The sequence below is a fragment of the Leucoraja erinacea genome, chromosome 10 (assembly GCF_028641065.1).
Source record: "Leucoraja erinacea ecotype New England chromosome 10, Leri_hhj_1, whole genome shotgun sequence".
NCBI classification, from domain to species: domain Eukaryota; kingdom Metazoa; phylum Chordata; class Chondrichthyes; order Rajiformes; family Rajidae; genus Leucoraja; species Leucoraja erinaceus.
Genome location: NC_073386.1, coordinates 15,956,200 through 15,982,658, shown reverse-complemented (window position 1 = coordinate 15,982,658; position 26,459 = coordinate 15,956,200). Strand labels below are relative to the sequence as shown.

Here is a 26,459-nt window from a genome sequence, read left to right as displayed (position 1 = left end):
GATTAAAATAGAACATCGCTCTCTTAATAGGAAGGCTCCCAGGATCTGTTTTGCAAGTGGTTTAAAAGTCAACAAAACAAAAATGTTTAGAAGAATCACAAATGGGCTGTTCTAAACATTAATGACCTAATTGAGAGCATATTCATCCTGCAGCCCGCAAATACTTCTGCTAAGCAGCCCGCAAATACTTCTGCTAATTTTGATCATGTTTTTTTTCTTCAATTATTTGTTTATTTCATATTTTTTGTAATCAGCTTTGTTATTTCATGGCTGAGAGGACGGGGTGACAAACCTTTTTGGGTGTCTGGATAAGCTGCTTTAGTCAATTCCCCAAATAGTGACCAAAGGATTGTTTTCCTCTTACTTGAACCCAGTGCTCATGCTACATACAGGTTTGTATATTGAACTTTCTGATACTATGCGACTGTTAGCAAAATGTAATTCCTTCATCCATTGCATCGTTCAACTCTACTCCATCTGTAGAACCGATAAAATAATAATTTGCCAGTTTGAATAATCTGTGCATTTGGAAAGCAGTGACAGGCCTTCATAGCTAGAGGATTTGAGTATAGGAGCAAGGAGGTCCTCCTGCAATTGTACAAGCCCCTGGTGAAACAACACCTGGAGTATTGTGTGCAGTTTTGGTCCCCTAATTTGAGGAAGGACATTCTTGCTATTGAAGGAGTACAGCGTAGGTTCACCAGGTTAATTCCCAGAATGGCGGGGCTGACGTACGATGAAAGAATGGATTGACTAGGCTTATATTCACTGGAATTTAGAAGGATGAGAGAGGATCTCATAGAAACATATAAAATTCTTAATGGGGTGGATAGGCTAAATGTAGGATAAATGTTCCGATGTTCCAGAACCAGGGATCACAGTGTAAAAACAAGGGGTAGGCCACTTTGGACTGATGTGAGTAGGTATGTTGCAAAGCGTACCTGAAGCGTCGCTGAAAATCTGTCCCAGCCCGTGTGCGCGATTTTGGCGCCGTTTAGAGGGGGGCGGGTTTAAAACGCGATTTTCTCTAGGCTGTTCAAATCGAGGATGTTCAGCCTAGTTAATTATTAACGAAAATTCGCTGGCAGATTCCCTCGCTTGAGCTATTATTAGTTTTACGAGCTTTGGCTAAGTGTTATAGTAGTTTAAAAATTAACCTCTAAACCCCCGACCCCCGGCAACCGGCAGGGTCTCATACAGCAAACAACAGGAGGTAGGCTGTTTATTTTTACATTAAAAAGGGCTTCTTAAGATCCCTTTATACAAAGTTTAATGTTGCGAGTAGCTAATTTTGGGCCCATTATATCCCGCACTATTTTTCTGGGCATTTGAGGGCACAAATCTAGCGCAATGTGAACGTTCTAAACCAGCGCGTTCACAGGAACCCACTAGAAAGCTGATTTAAATGGACTTTAATTTACAGCAATTGAACACTAAATTCCTTCCATTTGGCCTATAAATTAATGTAAATGAGATTTAAAAATCATGTTTTATTGTGAATTATTTGTGAATATTATTTGGACACTTAGGCTATTTAAAAATGTTAATCATTTATTAAGAAATGGATAGATGTTTAGATCTAGTAATTGAAGTTTGAAATTAGCTACAATTGGGTAACTAACTAATTATATGCTTTAATTTCAGATCATCCAAGTAAGATTATTTTATATTTATTTCAGAATGGTTAAATCTGTGAAAACTGAAAATTTCATTCAGTTCTCTTAATTTTTAAGAAGGTTATGGGCTTTTGACTGTCCACGATCACAGCTTTTTTGTTATGTCCAAAGAAAATCAATAGGGAACAAGATGCTAATTTCCGAGTATGAAAATGGCCATAACATTTTAAATACTTGAGATATGAAAGTGAATTAGGTGTCAAATTAAACTTCTTTTTATGCTTTATCTGATGGGATAAATTGCAGACTTGATTTTTTAAATCTCAAAATTTTGTAACATTGCTAATGTGAGGTAAACATTTTTCCCCAGAGTTGTGAATCTGTTGAATTCGGTGCCACAGGCAATGGAGGCCAATTCACTGGATGTTTTCAAGCGAGAGTTAGATATAGTTCTTAGGGCTAATTGAATCAGGGCATATGGGGAGAAAGCAGGAACAGTGTATTGATTTTGGATGATCACCCATGATAATATTGAATTATGGCTCAAAAGACTGAATGGCTTACTCCTGCACCTATTTTCTATGTTTCTATGAATGAAAACTAGACCATTGGACGTCTTAAAATATTGTCAAAATTGAAAAACCTTAAATGTGGAGTCGCAGGTAGATAGGACGGTCAAAAAGGTGTTTGATATATTGTCCTTCATCAGTCAGAGTATTGAGTATTGGGTGGGAGGTCATGTTGCAGTAGTATAAGATGTTGGCGAGGCCGCATTTAGAATATTTTGTTCAGTTCTGGTGACCATGTTATAGGAAGATGTTGTCAACCTGGAAATGGTACAGAGAAGAGTTACAAGGATGTTGCCAGAGCTAGAGAGTCTGAGCTATAGGGAGAGGTTGAGTAGGCTGGGTCTCTATTCCTTGGAGCGCAGGAGGATGAGGGGTGATCTTATTGAGGTGTATGAAATCATGAGAGGAATAGATCGGGTAAATGCACAATCTCTTGCCCAGAGTAGGTGAATCGAGGACCAAAGGACATAGGTTTAAGGTGAAGAGGAAAAGATTTAAAGGAATCTGAGTGGTAGCTTTTTCGCACAAAGGGTGGTGGGTGCATGGAACAAGCTGCCAGAGGAGGTAGTTGAGGCAGGGATTATCCCAAAACTTAAGAAACAGTTAGACAGGTACATGGATAGAACAGGTTTGGAGCGATATGGACTATAAGACGCTGGTAGATGGGACCAGTGTAAACATGTTGACTGGTGTGGGCAAGTTGGGCCGAAGGGTCTGTTTCCACACTGTATCACTCTATGACTCTGACCCTATATCAATCATGTGTCTCTACAGTAACCTGATTTTAAACCAATCAAATATAATTGATTTACCTATTATTTCTACTTACATTGTTAATATTTTTGATTTCTCAATACTAAAGGTTTGATTTTAACTGATGCTAGCAGATACAATGCACCCATCCATTTTACCTCCTGTCCGTCATACGTACCCATTATGTAATGTATCCTGCTATACGGTTACACATTACTCTATACCTCCATTGGTAACTCTATGATTTTCTTAACACTTTAATAATTTCTCATCTTGACTGAGCAGTGGCATGCACAAGCCAAAACCTTTGTAGGCCTGATGAAGAATGTGTTGCAATATATGCTGAAAGGCTACAGGCTACCAAATAGCTGTCCCAATCCAACCTGAGCATGGGACATTCCCCAACATGCTCCACCAGTTATAGGCAAACATTGTGTGGAGGAGGAGTTGGCAAATCTTGGCTAGGTCACCGGTTCCAATTGCCTGTGGTAATGGGAAGAATCCACATGGTGAATGATCTGATCGCTTTGTATCCAAAGTGAACCTTCTGGTTCAGGGATCCAACTTGTATATTACAGGAGGGACAAGATCTCAGAATGTTTGTGTTAAACGCCCTCAAATTTTGTTTTAGAGATACAGCATGGAAACGGGCCCCTCTGTCCTCCAAGTTGAGGCTGACCATCGATCACCCACACACACTGCTGTTAATGCACTTTAGCATCCATTCCCTGCACACTAATGCAATTTACAGTTAACCTACCAAACCGCATATCTTTGCGAAGTAGGAGGAAACCAGAACACTGGGAGGAAACCCACGCAGTCATAGGACCAACATGCAAGCTCCACACAGGCCATATCCAATATCAGAATGGAACCTGGGTCTTTAGCACTTTGAGGTAGAAACTCTACCAGCTGCACTACTGTGCTGCAATGTTTCTTTCTCGTTTAATGGGACTAGAAAATTATTTACTCTAGTTTGATTGAAATCTACCTCCCACGATAAAATATTTACAAATAGCTTCATATTTTTGGGATAATGTACTGAATGGTCCTTCCTCTACAGATGCAATGATCTTTATGGTGTGGTATGAGCATTAAAAACTAAGTTAAGACTACTTCTGCCATCTTAGGAAAGTACAAAAAAGGTTATTGAATTAAAAAAACCCAGTTTTGGTAAATGAGACTCCAGTCACTGATGAATGCATTAATAATTCAGTATTGGGCAATTCAAAATATTCTCATGCCTTACTTGATCTAGCAGATTTTGAACATTCTCTCTTCTCACTACACAGAACTTAACTAAAATGCATTGTAATTGGAGTTAACCTAGCTCCAAATCATTGGGTGAGTTCACTAGTCCCCGATAGTGAGTAACACATTTATACAGAGAGTTTATCATAATCTGCAAATTTAAAAGTGAATGTTTATATATATAAATTTCTAATAATCCACCATCCAATTATTCCGAAATTATGATGGTTCAGCATTTTGCTTTGTGTGTTCTGTTCCTGTACTCCCTTAAAACTCAATGGGACTCTGGTTCCCTTACACCACTCAAATTTATCAGGTTTGCTGAAAAATATATTACACTACATATTGTCACAAAAAGTTAATTAAGAGGTTATTAGAGTATTAATAGGAATAATAACCAATAGTTTGGAAAATCTGCCAGTCCGCAAAGTCACAAGTGTGTCAGATTAATGGAGTTTTACTGTATTACCCCTTTAATGGAGAAGAAATGATCACTGAGCAAAGCAGAGCTTCTTTCCTACAGTAACCCCTGCCACACCTGATGTGGAAATGCTTGATGATCCACCACGATTGATGAAAGGCAAGAATTTATTTCTAAACCATGACTGAGTTGCCAATTCAAGACAGTTTGGTTGAAGGGTCGTACATGCTGAGTGAAAGTAAACAATTTAATTTGTGAAAGGTTTCCGTGTGGCCAGATGAACTGCAAATCATCCAGCAGGTGATTATAGAGCAGTTCGGATAAGCAGAATGAATTTCAGTTGAAAGCTCACAATCTTAGGAAATGCAATGTAGACTTTATATCTTAAAGATACAACGTGAAAATAGGCCCTTCAGCCCACCTAGCACACTAACTTAGCAAACTAGGGACAATTTACAATTTTACTGAAGCCAATTAACCTACAAACCTGTATGTCTTTGTAGTGTGGGAGAAAACCTGAGCACCTGGAGAAAACCCACACTGTCACAAGGAGAACATACAAACTCCGTACAGACAACACTCATACTCTGGGTCGAACTCAAGTATATGGAACTATAAAGCAGCAACTCTACCACTGCACCAATGTGCTACCCCAATAAATCTAAGAGAATCCAAAATTGGGTTAAATAAATTAATCTGTTCTTTTAAAAAGCTACTTCCACTGTTTTAAATTCCTCATAACTGTTGAATGAGTAATATGCTGTACTTACTGTAATCAGCAGCCCAGACTGATTGTGTTGGCAATTCCCTTCTCTCTTCAGTCTTACTCTTGGGCGTTGCTTGGCTCTCCATTGAAGTGCTACTCTTGTCCTGGACTAGTATCTTTCTGGAGCGCGGATGATATTCTGGAAGCCTGTTCTCCTCTTGGGAAGAAGCGATTGTACTAACAACCATGGACAGAATGATGGCCAGGGTCCAGGAAGTAGCCTTCAAGACAAGAGCCAAAATAAATAACATAGACAAAATCAGATTAAACAATTTCTCATCGGCTCTGATGTGACAATCTTCAGAATCATGACCCAGCTTTAAATTGGGATGCTTATTCCTAAAGGCCAAGTTCAAGACAATTTGGAAAGGCACCAAAGAAATGCAAACAATCTCCCTTTCAACATAACCCATCACCAACAAACAGAATCAGTTGGAATTTTACACTAGTTTGAGGCTTAGTTATTATATTGACTAAATGACTACCTTAGACAAAAGAGATATACAGTTAAAAGTAACAGGTAACTGCACCACTGCTAATGAAGACACAAGGTGGGATTGCATACAGAAGATTTTGGAAGTTCAATAAATTGAGAATCAATAAACTTCAGTATAGTGGGTAAATGCTGGAGTTCTGGTTTGGGTGGGTAAATGTATAGACATTCACAGATTTCAAAGCATTATTACAACACAGCCCGCAAAGATTTGAGCTTTTATTTTAAATTAATGGTCTGATTCAGTTACTCACCTTCCATCTCCTCAAGGGTTTTGAGGGTGAATCAGCCAGACCTCTTCGAGCAGTCAGATGAATGTCTTCACTCACTTGCTTGCACCTGTCTACAAAATACACAATTTAAGTTTTAGAAAAAGGTTAAAGCCATCGGTTCTGTTACAGTTCCAAGCCTGGCGAGGTTTGTTGAAGCAACGAGCCACGTCTGTGCTCATATAACAAATAATGAAGGAGTTGAGTTTTATTACTTTATGAACAGTAATCTCTCAAGGAGATAGATGAAGAGTCAGATCATGTGATGACAAGTAACCAAAACAAGATTTGACATCACTTATAAACAAAGCAAAGGTTATTAAACTTGAGAACACAGATGATGATTGAAATGGGTTCAGGCAAAGGCCTATGCAACTATCACAATGGTCCAATTCCTTAGTTACCCCCATATACTGAATTAGTGGGCAAGACACGTTAGACACTTAAAAGGAGCAGATGAAAGTCAAAGAGTGTCAAATCTAACCAGGTAACATGCTTCTGGTTCATAGTCAAATATTATAATTATTTATGAGGTGTGGGGCAGCATGGTGGGGCAGCAGTAGCGTTGCTGCCTTGCATGCTGTCTCGATCCTGCCGATGGGTACTGTGTGTAAGGAGTTTGTACGTTCCCCCCGTAACCACGTGGGTTTTCCCTGGGTGCTCCGGTTTACACTCCAAAGACGTGCAGGTTTGTAAGTTAATTGGCTTCGGTAAAATTGTAAATTGTTCATAGTGTGTGTGAGTAGGATAGTGCTAATGTGCGGAGATCACGGGTCGGCGTGGACTCAGTGGGCCGAAGGATCTATTTCCGTGCTGTATCTCTAAACAAAATCAGACATGTAATTGATTCTGATCGCTTAAGTATTTCATTTGAATTTATGTTGGATTCTTACAGTCTAAAAGAAACATTATACTTTGATTGGGATTGCGCAATCTTTAGAGGCTCCGTTCAGAGAACATAAACCAGGCAATTTGCAAATGATTCATTTCGCAACTAGATCTCAACAATAATGAAAGAAAAGATTGCAGAAAAAAGAAGTCATCCAAGAAGGGAGAAATTAAGTTGATTTATTGTGTGAAATGCCCAGTGGGGATCCTGTTCTTTGACCTGTGTTTAAAGTACTTCTGATAAATGGCCATTGATCTGAGACATTCACAGTTTAAAGGGGCTGTCCCACTTGGGCGACCTAATTGGCGAGTTTAGAAGAGTTTGAAAAAATGACATGTTGAAGACCTCCATAGACTATGTTGAAGACCAGCTTCGACTAGCTACGACTAGCTACGACTAGCTACGACTAACTTCTGGAAAATTGGACACCGAATAGTGGAAAATGAAGACGACCTCCTTCGATCTCCTTCGACCTCCCTTCAATCTCCCTTCGACTATGATGAAGACTATCTACGACTACCTTCGACTACCCTCAATTACCTATGACTAACATGCCGACCTACTACGACCTACTACGACTAAACCTACGAGTAAAAAAAAACTTGATTTTTTCCATGGCAACCTTTTTTTACTCGCGGGCATTTATTAACATATTGAAAAAAACGCCTCGACCTAGCTGAGGCCTCAAGTACGCGGAGACCACTCTCGAGCATGAAGGAGAGTCACGAAGACCTCCTACGACCTTGTGTCGACCATGCTGCGAGTATGAGTCTAGGGCAAACTCGCCAGAACTCGCAGATTAGGTCACCCAAGTGGGACATGCCCTTTACCCTCCATAGACATTGCCTGACCTACTAGGTATTTCCAGAACTTCTTGTTTTTGACCAGATTTCCAGCATGTGCCATGTTTGTGCGTTTCTGATTTAGAGATCACTAGGTAAACACTAATATTGGATTTAGGTGCTTGTATTTACATGTTCAAGAATTCCACAGCAAAAGAGCCAACATTAAGTAATATAGACCATTGAAATGTAATATTTTGGAAAATGCCTTTAGAATATAGAACAGTACAGCACAGCGCACAATGTCTGTGCTGAACATGATGCCAAGACCAACTCCTGTCTGCCTGTACATTTTCCATATCCTCCATTCGTTGCATACGCATATGCCTATCAAAAAGTCTCTTAAATACCACTATTGTATCTGCCTCAACCATTATCTGCAACAGGATTGTTCCAGGCTCACACATCTCTGTGTAAAAAAGTTGTGCCACGCATCACCTTTCAACTTTGCCCTCTCACCTTATAAGCTATGCCATCTAGTATTTGATCTAGACCCGAAACATCCCCAGAGATTCCGTCTGATCTGCTGAGTTACTCCAGCATTTTGTGTCTATTTTATGTATCATCCTGGGAAATGTTTTTGACTGATTTTAACTTCTGGACTTGGAGCCTACATAAAAACTACAACTGCAATGTCTGCAAAACAGCCAATCCAGAATCTATCCACTGACTCATGCTCAAAGTACACCTGAACATCAACCGAGGGCAAGGTCATGCTCATCTGCCACACATTCCACAGTTAAGATCCTGCCAACATTCACAGCACAGAGTTCACACTGGATATTTTGGGATTGTAATTATGAATTATTGGTCATTAGTAACAACCCTCAGGAGTGGAGAAAAGAAAAGCGATTTACTAGCTGTAATGGAAATTTCAAACCTTTCCATTGTCATTACTATGCAGGCAGGGAGAGTGAAATGAATTTACACAGTCGATAACCATATAACCATATAACCATATAACAATTACAGCACGGAAACAGGCCATCTCGGCCCTACAAGTCCGTGCCGAACAACTTTTTTTTTCCTTAGTCCCACCTGCCTGCATTCATACCATAACCCTCCATTCCCTTCTCATCCATATGCCTATCCAATTTATTTTTAAATGATACCAACGAACCTGCCGCCACCACTTCCACTGGAAGCTCATTCCACACCGCTACCACTCTCTGAGTAAAGAAGTTCCCCCTCATGTTACCCCTAAGCTTCTGTCCCTAAACTTCTGTCGATAATAAAAACAAATCTTCCAGTCATTATTTCCAGTTTCATTGATTTTAATTGAAGTTGTTGTAAATACAAATAAATGAACATACCCAGACCCTCTTTATTCTTATACAAATTGTAGCTTTCCGTTCTTATTATCTGAACTGGTAAAAAACCTCTCTCCTGCTCGCTCAAGTCGATCTGACCACTCCCAGTGGTTTTGCTAGCCTCATCCAATGTATGTCACGCACATCTACGTATCAAAATCCCACCCCCAGCATACAAATCAATTCTGCAAGAAATATCTGGACAAAATAATAAAATATGCTAACAGTAACTAGCCTAAGCAAGAATGGCTCCTACACTAGCAACAAGCATAAGATGCAATAAACATTATTTCCCATAATAATTGGAGGTTGAAGTTCTATTGAACCCTTGAAGAAATGCTTCAGTTCCAGTTGCAGAGAAATTCTGAAAAGAGCAGAGAAATCTGGAACTTACTAGTTCCTCTTCAATTTAATTCTTTAATCTTTAATTCCAACTGCACTCCAGTGTTGGACTTCTCATGGTGTCCAACAACACAATGTAAACTTAATGGCAATGTCAGCACTTTATATGCTGTGAAGTCGGTCTACGGGTACATAATTATTTTCATTTGAACGGTGAGGAGTGGTCTCACGGAAATAAGAGTAAGTTCATTTATATTAGTTTTGCATTGTTTGAATTCAGTTAAATGTTTCAACAGATGAAAGATAAAAGTCTGTTTTCCTGTGAATAAATTTCAATTTGACAAAAACTAGATCATTGACTGGTTTGCCTGCAATGAAAAACAGAGATAAGAACAGTGGGTAGCAATCAATTTAAATAATGAAGATTATTTCTTCGAGATTTTCTACTAAAAAGACCCAAAATAACAAGCTTTCAACGACTTAAACATTTCCCAGGATGTTTTATAGGCTCTTGGTAACAATAAAAATAGAAAATGATAGAAACACTCAGCAGGTCAGACAACATCTGTGCAAAGAGAAGCCTCTACAAATATTAAGGTGATTCACTTTCCATAGATACTGCCTGGGGGTAGTTTGCAGCATTTTTTTTTGCATTTAAATTTCCGGCATCTGCAGGATATTTTTCTTTTTTTTTTAAATCGTTGATATAAAATCCTCAGTTAGAAATAAAACCAAAATCTGTGATGGTACACAATATATGGACAAGAGTGCAAGAAGGCATTTAATGGATATGACAAGATAATTCTAGTGTATTAGAATCTATAATGTTTAATCTTGAACAGATCGGGAATACACCTGGCCTCAAGCCTTCTCAAGGAAGCAACAGGAAAACTAGCAAAGATTCCACATTTCCCACCTCTTGAGGCTCCAGATGAAATTGACCACTTTGGATTCTGAGGTGCCTTATTTACTCTTCGGTTTCCCTTAATACACATAGTAAATCTCTTTGGATTCTCCTTAATCATATCTGCCATCGCTATCTCATGCCCCACTTTGCCCACCTGGTTTCCTTCTTAAGTATGCACCTCAATCCCCTATAATCCTCCAGGGATACACTTGATCCCAGCTGCCTATATATAAGTGATCCAAGCCTGCTTCTTTTTCCTGACCAGAGTCTCAATTTCTCTCATTATGCAGGGTTCCTTACTCTCACAACCTACTGTAATCAACGATTGCAAGTTCTTGTCTGACATCATCAAAGTTGCCCTTAGCCCAATTTAACCTGTGGAGTGTAGACAAAATTGCTGGAGAAACTCAACGGGTGCGGCAGCATCTATGGAGCAAAGGAAAGAGGCAACGTTTCAGGCCGAAACCCTTCTTCAGATGCGGAGTGCCTGTGGAGTGCCTTATCGTTATTCATAACTAATTTAAAGCTAGTAGAAGTGTGGTTGCTACACCCAGAAGGCTCAACCACTGACACTTTAGTCACTTGTCCTACCCAAAACAAGTAACGTTTTGCATCCTCCTTGTAGGACACTATTGCCCGAGGAGACTATCTTGCACATTATTGACAAGTTCCACCCCATCTAAGCCCTGTGGCAATGGCAATTCCAGTCTCCATTGGGAAAGTTAAAATCCCCTACTATGACAAACCTATTAATCATGCAGCTGCCTCCAATTAAATAGCATATTTGTTCCTCTAATTCCCGTTAACTATTTAGGGAACAATAGAAGATCCATGAGTAGTTAATAGGATTTAGAGAAACAAGGTGATCTCAAAAAAGTGATGTTCTACACACATCGTGAGAAATTAGAGGAATTGCAGATTCAAGCAATTATTTCTATTTCTGAGCAACGTGTGAATGCAATTAGAGATTTATACAAGAATAAAATGTACTCTCAGCAAAACAGGGCTGACATTCCAGGCATCCTACCCTAACGACAGGTAGGAGATGAGGATCGCTATTTTTACCACTTACGAAATAAGAAATTTAAAGATGGTTATAAATTGACTTTTACTTGTGCAATATTTTTTTTTAATCGGTTTGGGGGATTTCATTGGAATGTTGCATGATTGCAGATGATTGCAGATGAATCAATGAGATTGCAATGAGATTTTGCTTTCGAGCAGCATCTGTTCCAAATTGTAAAGTTAGTTCCTCAAAATACCAGTTCATGCGAACCAGCAGATATAATTGGCATCTTCAAGCAGTGAGGCCTAATGAAACCACACGCAATCCATTAATTGTTCTTTGCAATAAAATTTGTCCATATCTTGTACCGAAAAATGAATTAGTAAAGAGTAATATAGGAGAGGATATTTTCATAAAATGAATTTACTGGTGCATAATGTGATTATTTTCTGTTCCTGTGGCAGTGTTAATAAATTACATTTCACTTATGTGGTTTAATTTTTTTTTAAATTTTTTTCAGGTGACAGTTCCATAAAATTATATTTATTTTCTTAAAATCATGCACAAAACAATTTTCATATTTGATAATAGTATTGCTGTGGAATGATCTTGATTCCTAAAACTGGGCAGTTCACACTTGTAAGATGGCAAGTTAACAAATATTCAAATCAATCCATTTGAGATGAGATTAATAGTTTAACTTGTAGTAAGCCAAATACAAATATGAACCACAGTAGTAGCTTCCATAACATTAGATCAATTTGACTTATTTTCAAGGGAAATCAATCTCCGCAATGACATCAAATGTCTCCTCTTCATCTCTTAAATTTTAACGGGAAAGTTATGAAGCCAGTGGTCAAATGTATTTATAAATATTAAGCACGGTTTTATGAAGTTCAAAACTTTGTTACAAAAACAACGTTTAAAAAAAAAAAATCTGAAACTGATTTATTTGATACTGTATTATGTTTGATGAATCATATTAACAAATGAATCACAATAAATGTGATTCATTTGAGAGTCACTGATTTATTTGAGATTACTTTTAATTAAACACATATTTAAACATTAAAAACAGAGATCTGGTTGTAAGATCCTCGTTTACAAAACAATCTCACAGTCTACATGTTTGCTGGTAAAAGCATATTATTTTCCACAGAATCCAACCCACCATCTCTCCTATATTACGCAAAATTCTCTCAAGATGGAGATGATGCTATCATATGCTCCAGCCTATAAATGACAATCCCCTATTTGCACTAATCATTCAGCCTGGGTTTGCTGGATTTGTGGCTGGATGTTCTGGTTTTAATGAAGGATCCTCATTACCTTCATTAAATGTATTCAAATATTTTTGTGTTGGTTTCTCTCATCAGTCCGCCAGCAAAATAAGTGACAAAAACCAGCAACAGTGGTTAATAAAGAGCACAACTTTCTTTCTCTCACTTTCTCTACTTTCTTTATCTATATCTTTCCTTAAAGCTTAAAAAATGAAGGGGTACAATAAATGTAATAAGATATATCTGGATTGTACTATTGTAATTTACTGTACTTCTAATAAATAAAAATATTTAAAAAAACAACAACAAAAACAGTGGTTAATAATTCCTTTAACCAACAGGACTGCACTATCAATAAGTACTTGCATAGAAAATAAAGTTGAGAACATCAGAACAAATATTTCCCCTCCCATCCGTGACCTAGTTGTCTCTTTGGTCTGTTCTTCTAAATTAGACTGCTTCCAACCCGTTACTCTATCCTCCCTTGTAAACCTTGTCTCCATTATGAAACCTGCAACCTGCCCCCTTGACGTTGTTCCCACTGCCCTTCTGAAGGATGTCTTTGCAATGAAGGATGTCTTTTGCGGTTGAAGCACCTAAACTGTGGAATAGCATCCCGCTCCTCATCAGAACTGCTCCCACCAGCGACTCAAAACCTATTTCTACTCCCAAATGTTTTTGAGCCCCTCTGAGGGGGCACTGTAAACAGTTTATGTATGTATTGTCTATATGTCTGTCTGCATGTCTACCGTTGTATGTATCAAATTAAATGCTGCCTTCTTGTAGATGCTTCTGTTTGTGAGAAGGACTATGCCCATGATGGGCCAGGTTAGGTCCACTACCTTCTGTAGCCTTATGCATTCCTGTGCGTTGAAATTGTCACATAATGCAACAAGTTAGGATACTTTCTACCGTACGTCTATCGGAGCAGGTAAACTATTCAGTGACATACCAAATTTCTTTAAACTTCTAGGAAAGTAGAAGTGCTGATGTACCTTTTTCACGATTAGATCTATATGCAGGGCCAAGGATAGGTCATCTGAGATGTTAACACCCAGGATATGAAACTTCTAACTCTCTCCATTGCCGACCCACCAATGAAAACTGGCACAGGGTCACCAATATTCCCCTTCCTAAAGTCAATGATTAGTCCCTTCATCTTGTTGACAATGATCGAGTGGTTGGTGGAACACCACTCGATCAGGTATTCTATCTCTCTCCTGCGCGCTGACCCATTAGTGCTGGGTGATTTGGACTACTACAGTCGAGTCATTGGCAAATTTATAGATGAGATTGGAGCTGTGCTGAGCCACCCAGTCATAGATGCAAAGAGAGTAAAGGAAGGAGCTAATCAGTAGCATTATGGCGCATCTGTGTGGATAGTCAGTGAGGAGGCAACGTTGTTACCAATCTGCACTGGTTATGGTCTGCCGGTGGGAGTCAAGACTCCAGTTGCAAAGACACATAGGCCCTGGTCCTGGAACTAGGTGATGGGTTTGGAGAGAGTGATAGTGTCGATTCCCCCCCCCCCCCCCCCCCCCCCCCCCCCCCACCCCCCCCCCTCCGCAAAGGTAAACTTTATTTAGAATAAAAAATAAATACAAAATAAACACCGCGCAGCAATTCTTCGGACATTCTCAGTGTTGATACATTTGTGAGCGTCATACTCAGTAGCGTTCACACCTATCTTTAAACAAAGTAAAACACCCTTGCCGCTCATTCAGCCTCCTGGGTGATATCCATTCCCTTGTTTAAGGGATGGCCCGACCAGGGGGGTTGAGGCGTGCAACAAGAATTGGCAGTAGTGGATAGCCAAGGTCAAGCTCAAACTAGGCCTGTAGAAACAGCGAGCAGTAGACAATGAATAGCAGCCTGACGTATGTGACCCTGTCCTCCAGATGGCCCAGGGCAGAGTGGAGCCAGTGAGATAGGACCTGTTATTGGCCGATAATGACAAATTGTATTGCAAATAGGAATCGAGTATTGTCAATGTATTATAATTAGAAACCATGTTTTCATTATCCCACACAATAGGCCAGGCCTTGCTGGAAAAGTAATGAGAATCAGTAGAATTGGGAAGATTTCCTACTTCGCCATTAGTGAATCAGCAGTTTCAACCAGCCAGTAATAGAATGTAAACTGGAAAAATAATTCAAAGACATGGCTTGAAAAATTTTCACATAGCAATAAAAAATATTCACATTTTTATTGGGATTAGAGAAATGGATGTAACGTTGTCAAGTGAAATGAAACTCTGATATTATCAGTGATTCATCCACTACAGTATCCATCTGTGATATACTGAAGCATGTGTTGGCTTCCCATCCAACCACCAAAATTCTCTTATTTTTCTTAACCACAGAATCCAGAGCATTCATCTGCTCTGTTTTAGGATCTGCAGTTGTTCCAAGTGAAGCCTTGCAAAACCAGTCATAAAGTGCAACAAAAATGCAGTAAAGTTGAAATCAGTTGACGCATTTGTGAGAGAAAAAGTAATTTCAATTTGCATAAGGATTGTGTCTCCTGCAGCTCAGAGTAATATTGTACACAACGTATAAGGGAATACCGGAGGTCTCCTGGTAGTGCAAAAATATGAGAAATGTAGTGCAATATTGTTCCTCAGTAATCTAGTTTGAAACTGAGTGTGTTAAATGGTAATTACAACACTTCAAAAAGACTTGAAAGACTGATTCAAATGCAATGCATTCTTTCTTATGCATCACGCCACCCAGTAAGGTGTAAATTGCAAACAATTAAAAAATGGTAGTATAAAAGAAGGAAGAAAACAGTCCACACGGTGGAACAAAGCATATATTTTAGCTTATGTCATGTACTCTTAAGGGTCAATGAGGTACAATTTTATTATCAATGCTCTAATTACAAATTATAAGCATCTGGCTTAATGTGCAGTCCATGCAGAATCAGCTATTTTCAGTGGCCAGGTCAAAAGGGAACAACAGATGCATAGCGCTCAATGGTCAAATGATTGTTCAAGTATTGCCAAAATCCAGAATTTAAAGAAATACAAATATCTCAGAGGGTTACAGAGTAAGAGGAGAGTATAACGATAGGAAGTGAGGAAGCAATGGGACAACGGAAGGAGTTAAAAACAAAGTCAGGCCAGGAAGTTTGAAGTAAAAAAGATATGGTTGAATGGTTCAGCAGTTGATAGAACATGGAAGAGCACATCACAGTAACAGTCCCTTCAGCTCCCAATGCCCATGCTAAACATAGGGGCACAGCAGAGTATTAAGTGCCTTCATCACTCAGGGTGTTGAGTATAGACGTTGGCAGGTCATGTTGCAATTATATGAGATATTGATGAGGCCACATTTAGAATATTGTGTTCTGTTTTGGACACCATGTCACAGGAAAGATATTGTCAAGCTAGAAGGCATGCAGAAAAGATATATGAGGATGTTGCCAGGACATGAGGGCCTGAGATATAGAGAGAGATTGAGGAGGTGAGGACTGGATTCCTTGGAGCACAGGAAGATGAGGAGTGATTTTACAGAGTTGTACAAAATCATAAGAGGAATAGATTGGGTAAATGCACAGAGTCTTTTGCCCAGAGTAGGGAAATTATGAACCAGAATACATAGTTTTAACATGAAGGGGGAAAGATTTAATAAGAACCTGAAGAGTAACTTATTTACAAAGAAGGGTGGTAGGTATATGGAACGAGCTGCCAGAGCAGATAATTGAGGCAGGTATTATCCCAATGTTTAAGAAATATTTAGACAGGTACATGGATAGGGTAGGATTAGATGGATATGGGTCCAATGCAGGCAAGTGGGGCTAATGTAGATGGGGCATGTTTGTCGGCATGGGCAAGTTGGGCCAAAGGGCCTGTATCCATGCCTGTATGACTCTGACTATGTGACTCTAAGTTTAACTAATCTCCTCTGCCAGCATGTGATCCATTTCCCTCCATTCCCTGCACATTCATAAGCCTAACTAAAACCCTCTTAAATACCACTATCATTTCTGGAAAGATACACTGGGTAATGCTACAGCAGAGGAATCAAGTATATTTAAAGCTGAAGATACAACGAGACTGCAAACATTATGGTTCAGTATCAAACAATTGTGAGACAAAAATTGAGTTGTTGGCTGCAGAACAAAATTCACAATAGAGCCAAAGAGTTCGTCTTCCTGGTATTTTTAGTGGAGGATATAAAATTGCAGTCAGTACTGGATGTTGGGCAAGCAACCTGACTAATTAGAGACTGTGGATACCGTATTTTATTGATTATTTTGAGCAGGATAGTGTTTTAAACCAAGACAAAACTGGCCAATGTCAAGAAAGCAACACTCTGCGTTTTAAATGATGAATAAACAGCTGTGTAAAAGTGAAGCACCCAGCAGGATATGAAAACTCCTGCCAAAATGCACATTCCACTTCACAACCACATCAATTAATTATTAGTCTTTCTAATCCACATGAAAATGTATTAGGCAGAGGCTAATCATTTTATGGTACACAATCCAGTTTAGTTTAAGAGCAACACAGCCAAATCATACAGATCTTCATAAGTTCATAAGTTATAGGAGTGAAAATAGGCCATTCAACCCATCAAGTCTACACCGCCATTCAATCATGGCTGATCTATCTTTCCCTCAACCCCATTCTCCTGACTCTTCCCCAAAATCCCTGACACCCATACTAATCAAGGAACTATCAAACTCCACCTTAAAAATACCCAATGACTTGTCATCCACAGCCTTCTGTGGCAATGAATTCCACATATGCTGACTAAATAAATTCCAGGAAGGGAAGAACAATGGAGGACCAGACATGGGGAGGGACCGTCGTGAGGGGGGGAGAACAATGGCGGGCCCGGCATGGGGTGGACCTCCGTGAGGGAGGCGGGGAGAAAAATGGGCAATAGTGGAGAGTGGGAGAACAAAGGACAATGGAGATCCACTGTGGGGGGTGGGGGGGGGAGAAAGGAGGAGCTATGTAACTATGTAACTTTGTGCTTTGTAACTTTGTTAGTGCCCTGTACCAGGTGGCTGATATTTGTATACGTTGGATATGCAGCAAAGAATTTCACTGTGTCTTGTCACACGTGACAATAAAGAATTCCATTCCATTCCATTCTCAACGTTCGTCATTTTATTCTGAGGCTATGACCTCTGATCCAAGACTCTCCCACTAGTGGAAACGCCCTCTCTACACCCACTCTCTCCAAGCCTTTTACTATTCTTATTACTATCTTACTATCGTACTCCGGTAATCCTACTATCTTCGTCCAAACTAATAAAAACACAAATCATCCTCAAGGCGACCTCAAGTTAAGAACAGTGCTGCAGTACTCGCTCTTGCCTTCACAGCAGAACACAAACTAGAACAGGCTGCCGTAACTTCCATAAGGAATGTGATCACCAGAAATCGTCCTGCACTGCGGAAGGACACTTATTGTCAGTGATTCAAAAATGATATCCAGGACATTCATGAAGTTGCGTGTAATTTACATCCTTATAGCAAAGGGTAAACAAAAAAGCCAGTTAAATACACAAAATAACATTACTAAACAGTGTTTCGCAGTCCATTAGGAATTCCTGTGTCAGAATACTGTGTGGGAAAATGTTGCCAATTTCTACCGCCGCATATGTATACAGAAACCAGATTTTTCCCTCTAGGCTTAAACAGAGAACAAATCATATCATTAACAGTAACCAGTTCAGCCCTGGCATTGCTTTACTCTTTGCCATTTTCACCAGATGGCGGGACTGGTCATGATGTGGCCAATGAAAGATTAAAGAATTTATCTTATTCTAATGTATTCAGGGAGAGAAGTTAATGTGAACATTACGAATTATTTTCACCGGAGTCTGTCAAATGATCAGTTCCGAATGCGAGTAGTTCTACATCTGAGATCTTAGTATAATTTAGACCTTTGCCCCATGAAAGGAAAGATATGGAAGCTTTGGAGAGGATGCAGAAGAGGTTTAGCAGTTTTATTTGTGTGGTGAGTGGTGGGTGCCCGGAAAATGCTGCTTGGGGTGGTGATGCATTTATAGACAGTCGCATTTACGAAGCTTTTAGACAGGCACATGGATGTGCAGGAAAAGGTGGTACATGGATCACGTGTCCACTTAGCATCATGTTCCACGAGACATTGAGGTCTGACGGGCCTTATCTAGTTCTATGTTCTAAGCAAAGTCAAGGTGAGATTTTGTGAAATTTGAACTAAGGTTTGTGGAGTCCAGGGAGTACAAACAATTTTCCTGATGTCCATAGGTTTTCACAGATGCACAAATCCTCATGACTCGACATCTTTATTTATGTTGCCAATAATATGTGATCTAATACCAACACTGTTGGCAATCTGCAAGTGCTACTCATCCCTACACTCAACCGGCAAGCCTTCCTTATGTACATTGGGACCCATCCAGATCCACTCCATGTGATTGCCACTCATGTGTCCTCTGAAATGGCTTAACAAGAGTCATAGTCATATAGTAATACAGTGTGGAAACAGGCCCTTCAGCCCAACTTGCCCACACCGGCCAACAATGAGCCAGCTACACTAGACCCACTTGCCTGCACTTGGTCCATATCCTTCCTAACCTGACCTGTCCATGTACCTGTCTAACTGTTTCTTAAACGATGGGATAGTCACAGCCTCAATTGCCTCCTCTGGCAGCTTGTTCCATACACCCACCGCCCTTTGTGTGACAAAGTTACCCCTCGGGTTCCTATTAAATCTTTTCCCCTTCACATTGAACCTATGTCCACTGGTCCTCGATTCCCCTTACTCTGGGCAAGAGACTCCCAGAGTGCATCTACCTGATCTAATGATTTTGTACACCTCTATAAGATCACCCCTCATACTCCCGCACTCGATGGAATAGAGTCCCAGCCTACTCAACCTCTGCCTATAGCTCACACTCTCTAGTCCTGGCAGCATCCTCGTAAATCTTGGTAGCATGGTGACCAGAACTGAAACAATATTCCAAATGCGGTCTCACCAACGTCTTATACAACTGCAATATGACCTCCCAACTTCTATACTCAATACTCTGACTGATGAAGGCCAAAGTGCCAAAAGCCTTTATGACCACCTTATCCACCTGTACCCCTAGATCCCTCTGCTCTACAACACTGACAAGAGGTCTACCATTTACTGTATAGATCCTGACCTTGTTCGACACCCCAAAATGCAACACCTCACACTTCCCTGTTTCAAGGGGATTCCATCAACCATTCCTCCGTCCACCTGGGCAATCGATCGAGATCCTGCTGCGATCTTTCACAACCATCTTCATTGTCTGCAAAATCACTCACTTTTGTATCATCAGCACACTTGCTAATCTTGCCCTGTATGTTCTCATCCAAATCATTGACGTAGATGACAAACAGTAACGGGCTCAGCACCAAACCCTGAGGCACACCACTAGTCACAGGCCTCCAGACCAAAAAGCAGCCTTCCACCATCACCCTCTGCTTCCTTCCATGGAGCCAATTTGCCACTCAGAAGAACCACCACTGATATGTTCAAAAAGAAAAATAATGAAACCAGACAGACCACTTGATATCGATCTAGATACCACTTTCAGACATGTGAGAGTTGCTCCCTACTGAAGTGGCTTTGGGTTCCATGTTGGTTCAAACACTACCTGTTGCAGACTCAGTCTGGCAGTTATGTCCTACAAGACCCGGCCAGCTCAATTATTGATGGTGCTACCAGGTTTTCTGTGGTGATGGGTGAGAAAGTCATAAGGTCATAAGTGATAGGAACAAAATTAGGCCATTTGGCTCATCAAGTCTACTCTGCCATTCAATCATGACTGATCTATCTTTCCCTCTCAACCCCATTCTCCTGCCTTCTCCCCGTAACCTCTGTTACCTGTAGCAATCAAGAAGTGTTCCACCCAGAGTACTGCCTGTGTCATGCTCTTTTCAGTGCTTTGTCCAAATGTTGTTCAACATGGGAGTAGCACTGACTCACCAGCAGTAGTAGGCAGGTTGGAATCAGGAGCAGGTTTATGCAACCGAAGGCAATCTCCTTCACTGACCGGGCATTTTAATTGGCTCATTGGAGTTTTCAAGATCAAGGAAAACTGACTGGTAAGCTAAATGCCCACTAAACTTTATTATATTGTCTGGCGTCTTAAAAGTGGCCACTCCTTCTCCCTCCCTTCTCTCCCCTTCTCTCCCTCCTTCTCTCTCTCTCCCCCTTCTCACCCCCCCCCCCCCCCACTCTCTAAAGGACTTGCCGTACACTGCGCAGCCGTCTTTTACCTTCCTGTTCATCGCGGGTGCGAATTGCAGACAGCGCTCCCCCGCTTTCCCTGGCCCCCACCTTTGCGATGTGTGTGTGTGTGTGCGTGTGTGCGCGTGTGTGCGCGTGTGTGTGCGTGTGTGTGCGCGCGCGTGTGCGCGTGTGTGTGTGCGTGTGTGTGTGCGTGTGTGTAGACGGTCGATCCAGCTCGCGGTTTCATCGCTGACGGTCGATCCAGCTCGAGGTTTTTTAGGCGAGTGCCCTCGAGCTTGAAGGTCGAAGACAGTCGCTGAAAGGTCGCCGCAGTGGGACAGCCCCTGATGGAAGTCGTCTTCACTCTCCACTATTCGGTGTCCAATTTCCCCAAAGCTAGTCGAAACTAGTCGAAGCTAGTCTTCTACATAGTCGAAGGAGGTCTTCAACATGACACTTTTTCAAACTCTCCTAAACTCTTCTAAACTCGTCAATTAGGTTGCCGCAGAGGGACAGCCCCTTAACAATCAATGGATTGGTCTAGCTCTACAATCCTCCCATATCTACTCATGAATTGAGCTGAACTATTAAACAGCCAACAAGGGGGGGGAAGCTGAAAGAATATCCTTATCCTCAACCATGGCAGGGTCCACCATAAGAGTGCCGAAGATGAAGATGAAATATTTATTGTGTAGGAAAGAACTGCAAATGATGGTTTAAATCGAAGGTAGACACAAAGAAAACTAAGGTAGACACAAAATGCTGAAGTAACTCAGCGGAACAGGCAGCATCTCTGGAGAGAAGGAATGGGTGACGTTTCGGGTCGAGACCCTTTTTCAGACTGATGTCAGGGGAATGGGCGGGACAGAGATAGAATGTATCGGAGACAGTAAGACTGGTGGGAGAACTGGGAAGGGGGAGGAGATGGAAAGAGAGGGAAAGCAAGGGCTATTTGAAGTTAGAGAAGTCAATGTTCATACCGCTGGGGTGTAAGCTACCCAAGCAAAATATGAGGTTTGTTCCTCCAATTTGAGCTGAGCCGCACTGAAAATGGAGAAGGCCCCTGGGTAGAAAGGTCAGATTGGGAGGGGGAGGGGGAGGTAAAGTGCTGAGCAGCCTATGTTCAGCGAGGTACTAAATAGACAATCCATGCTAGCTTCCTGCTCCACCCATCTCAGAAGCCATTCCCAAGGCAATTCAGTGTGAACCTTAGGCTTTAGAGATACAGCTTGGAAGCATGCCTGTTGGTCCACCAGATCCGCATCAGCGATCACCCCGTCCGTACATTAGCACTATTCTACACGCTTGGAACAATTTACAATTTTTACCAAAGCCAATTAACTGACACACCTCACTCCACATAATATCAGAAAACAGCTAGGGGCACCTGATATAGAAAAGTCTATCGGACCAAACATTCCATCTGTAGTACGGAAGACTAGCAATCCAAAATTAGCTGCACTGGAGGCACGCTGCTATAGTACAGTTACAACACTGGCATCTACCCAACAATGTGAAAAACTGCCTAGGTATTTACTGTTCACAAAAAGCAGGAAAAGAACAATCAGGTTAATTATCATGTGTTAATCATCAGCAGATTGATGGCTATTGTCATTCCCAGTGCTAACAATTGCTCACAGGTAGCCAGAGTCTATTTAACCAGGACTAATTTAATTTAGTTTAGTTGATTTATTTTCACATGGACCAAGGTACAGTGAAAAGCTTTTGTTGCGTGCCAACCAGTCAGCAGAAAGACAATACATGATTACAATCGAGCCATTCACAGTGTACAGATAAATGATAAAGGAAATAATGTGCATAATGTTTTGTGCAAGATAACGCCAGTAAAGTCCAATCAGAGATAGTCTGTGGGTCTCTGATGTAAATAGTAGTTCAGGGCTGCTCTCTAGTTGTGGTAGTTCAGATGCCTGATAACAGCTGGGAAGAAACTGTCCCTGAATCTGGAGGTGTGCGTTTTCACAGCTTCTGTACCCTCTCTCCAATGGGAGAGGGGAGAAGAGGGCATGGCCAGGGTGCAAATCGTCCTTAATAATGCTGCTGGCCTTGCCGAGGCAGCGTGAGGTAGAAATGGAGCAAATGGAAGGGAGGTTTGATGGTCTGGGCTGCGTTCACACTTCTCTGCATTTTCTTGCCCCTTGTCAATGTCTTCCCCTCCAAGTAGCACACTATCTAGACTTGGTAATACATCACTGGTCTTTAATCACTGCTGTGTCTAACTCCCTATCCAGCAGCACTTTGGAGGCACCTTCACCAGAAGGACTGCAGTAGGTTAGGTTTACTCACTATCACCTCCTCAAGGCAATCAGATATGCCTTTGACTGTGTGTTGGCAGAGGTGCATTGTGCAGCGATTCTTGCAGCCTACGCAGTGCTAGACCAAAGATAATTCAGAGCAGTAAAAAACACAGTGGGGCATCCATCTTGTTCAAACTGGAAGAAAAACTTTATTTACACACTTGCTCACACATCAATTACAGTACCTCTCATTGGCTGTTATCATTGTCAGTTACTATTGGCTGCTATCATTGTCAATCATTCACTACCTGCACCAAGATTGTCTGAGTAACAATACAACATTAAGATTAACTTCTTTACAATTGATAGCATATTTTTCATATATGTCAACACCCCCACTTGCTTTCGCATTGTTATCTTAACTCAAAATAAAACATCCTAAGGTTTTCTACCTTACATCATGTAGACTTTTACATACATGGTTACTCTCCAAACATAAACTTTGCAAACTCCATCAACTTAAATTTTGTTGCAGGTTTTGTCATCACATCTGCTACCATCTGGTTTGTTGGGCAATACTCCAAACTTATTTTGCCATGATTCACAGTGGACCTCACGAAGTGATATTTTATGTCCACATGCTTACACCTCTGTCTACTTACAGGATTCTTTGCTAACGCAATTGTACCCTGGTTATCCTCATAAACCTTGGGTGTTGGGTACTGATGTCCATCAATACCTTCTAGTAGTTGTACTAGGTACATACACTCTTGTAGTGTTGCGGCTAACGCCATATACTCAGCCTCACAAGTTGACAGTGCAACGGTGGGCTGCTTTTTGGTTTTCCATGAAATCTCGCAATCTATTGGTGCATGTAGGTAGGCAGTTTTGACATCCATCTGATGTAAAATCAGGTTTTCCTGTGCTGCTTTTTGCATCATCACTCTGATACTGGTCAGGTTAGCAGTAGGAGAAAATGTCTCCTCATAGTCTACACCCAATATTTGACTGTATCCTTTGGCTACATACCGTGCCTTGTATTTATCAGATCCATCCTCATTGTTCTTGATTGCATATACCCATCTACCCCCCACTGCTTTCTTACCCTCAGGCAAGTTGGTTAGGGTAAATGTGTCATTTTCTCTCAGCGACTACATTTCCTCATGCATTGCGTTAACCCATTCATTTGAGTTAGTTGAGGTTACATCTTCCCTGAATGTTAGGGGGATGTTACACATCAATCTGTAGCAATAATCTATGTTAATCATTACATGATCATCACTCGCCTTGCCAGTTAGATATTCACTTAAGTAACCTGGTTTCTTCCTCAATCTAGAAGAGTAACGTGTAGGCTCATGCTTGGTTTCACCTGGCTGTGCTTGGCTATTCACCTCAGGCCTAGTTACTGGATCTTGGCTCTGAGTATGTCCTGGACTCTCATCAGTATTTTTTCTCATCCTACTGGCCCTATTCTGCACCTCAAAGTCATCGTCACTGGGGGTCATGTCAGTCTGTGTCTGCCTCTCTATAATTGTTTTGGTCACAAACTTCACCAGTCTGTGCTTCTTTACTTTCCCATTGTCAGGATAGTAAACCATGTAAGCTGGGCTATTCTTGTCGTACCCGACAAAGATTCCCTTCTCACACTTTGAGTCCAGTTTTCTCTTGTCCTGTTTATAGGCATAACACTCAGACCCAAATTTTTGCATCCTAGACAGGTTGGGCCGTTTTCTTGTCAGCATCAAGTAAGGCGTCTGCTTTGTGCGCTTGTTAAAGCATCTGTTCCTCACTATAGCTGCTGTCTGCACTGCATAGGTCCACAACTGTTTAGGTAACTCGCTCTCTATTAGCATACACCTGGCCATGTCAAACAGGGTGCGCCAATTTCGCTCAGCAGTACCATTCTGGTGTGGTGAGTATGACGCTGATGTCTCATGTCTAATGCAATTTCTGCTGAGTATTGCCTGGTAATTCTTTCCCATGAATTCAGTACCATTGTCAGACCTCATACATTTAATCTTCCCGTATGGGGCTGTGTCAGCAAGAAACTTCTCGGTGGCTTGCACTGTGTCACTCTTATTCTTTAGAAAGTACACAAACACTGCACTGGAATAATCATCAGTGAATGATAGCGCATACCTGTACCCCCCTCTGGACTCTGGGTCTATCGGTCCCGCTAAATCTGTGTGTACCAACTTCAAAGCTGCTTTGGCTCTTACATCAGGGTCCCTGTTCCTAGTTTGGATAAACTTTCCCTGAGTACACACTTCACAGTGTAGAGCAGGTTTGTCTGTTTTGCCCTTAATTGCCATACCTTCAACAACACTTGGTAATTTTTGAATATCTTCATAATTACAGTGCCCTAGAATCTCATGCCATGTCTGCATATCATAACTGCTCTTACATTGGTCATCACATTCAACGTTTACCGTGTGCAAATAGTACAGTCTGTTGTACTCATGAATGTGGAATTTTGTACCGTCCTTGTGTTGTAGGACGTCTTCCCCGTCCCTGAAGATTACGGTTGCTCCGCTGGAAGTAGCTGCTTTTACAGAGAAGATGTCCTGCGGGTATGAGGGGATGTACAATGCCTGCCTCAGTGTTGTGTTGTGGCGACGCCCTTGGCTGTCGACCAAGCAAACCTCCGCGTCTCCTCTGCGCTCCGCGACTCCATCACACCTTGTTCCATCAGCCAACTCCACGCAGTGTGTCTCCGACTGGAACATAACGTCGAACTTCTTGAACCTTGCTATATCAGTGATGATATGCGAAGTTGCCCCCGTATCGACCATCAGCCCTTTCAACTCGACTCCACGCTCTGACTGGATCTTCACGTCCCTTTCACTCACCAGGAATGCATATTCCTTGTTGTTAGTCTCCCCGGAAACTTGTCGTGCGTCGTCCCGCCGCTGTTTCCGTCTGGAGGTTGCGTCCCGATGTGTGGTGCTTTTACAGTGACTACACCACTGCTTGCGTTGACATGCTCTGGCTTTATGTCCTTTTAGGCCACACCTGAAGCACACAATGTCCGCTCTCTCCGCACTTGTACTTGTCGTGTCGGGTCTCACACTCGGTTGCACACGTGCCTTCATGACATTGTCGTCGGATGCTGCTGCACGCATCTTTTCCGTGTCTTCATAGCTCCGTAATTTAGTTTTAAATTCGGCAAAAGGCATTGCCTGCTCACTTTGCGTGACATGGATAGCAAATGGTTTGAAAGATTCAGGCAGTCCCTTCAGAATCATTGCAATTAACAGTCCGTCACTCAATACCTCACCAGCCTTTC

General features: G+C 41.3%; 1 protein-coding gene across 1 annotated transcript in view; it reads right to left on the bottom strand.

Annotated features, from left to right (window-relative positions):
* LOC129700817 (artemin) overlaps positions 1 to 26,459 on the bottom strand; it is a 106,249-nt gene that overhangs the window by 4,436 nt on the left and 75,354 nt on the right. The window contains exons 2-3 of the mRNA XM_055641541.1: positions 6,124 to 6,212; positions 5,381 to 5,597 (exon numbers count right to left, since the gene is read on the bottom strand). Of these exons, the coding sequence (XP_055497516.1) occupies positions 5,381 to 5,597; positions 6,124 to 6,212 (306 nt within the window). The remainder of the gene's footprint in view (positions 1 to 5,380; positions 5,598 to 6,123; positions 6,213 to 26,459) is intronic.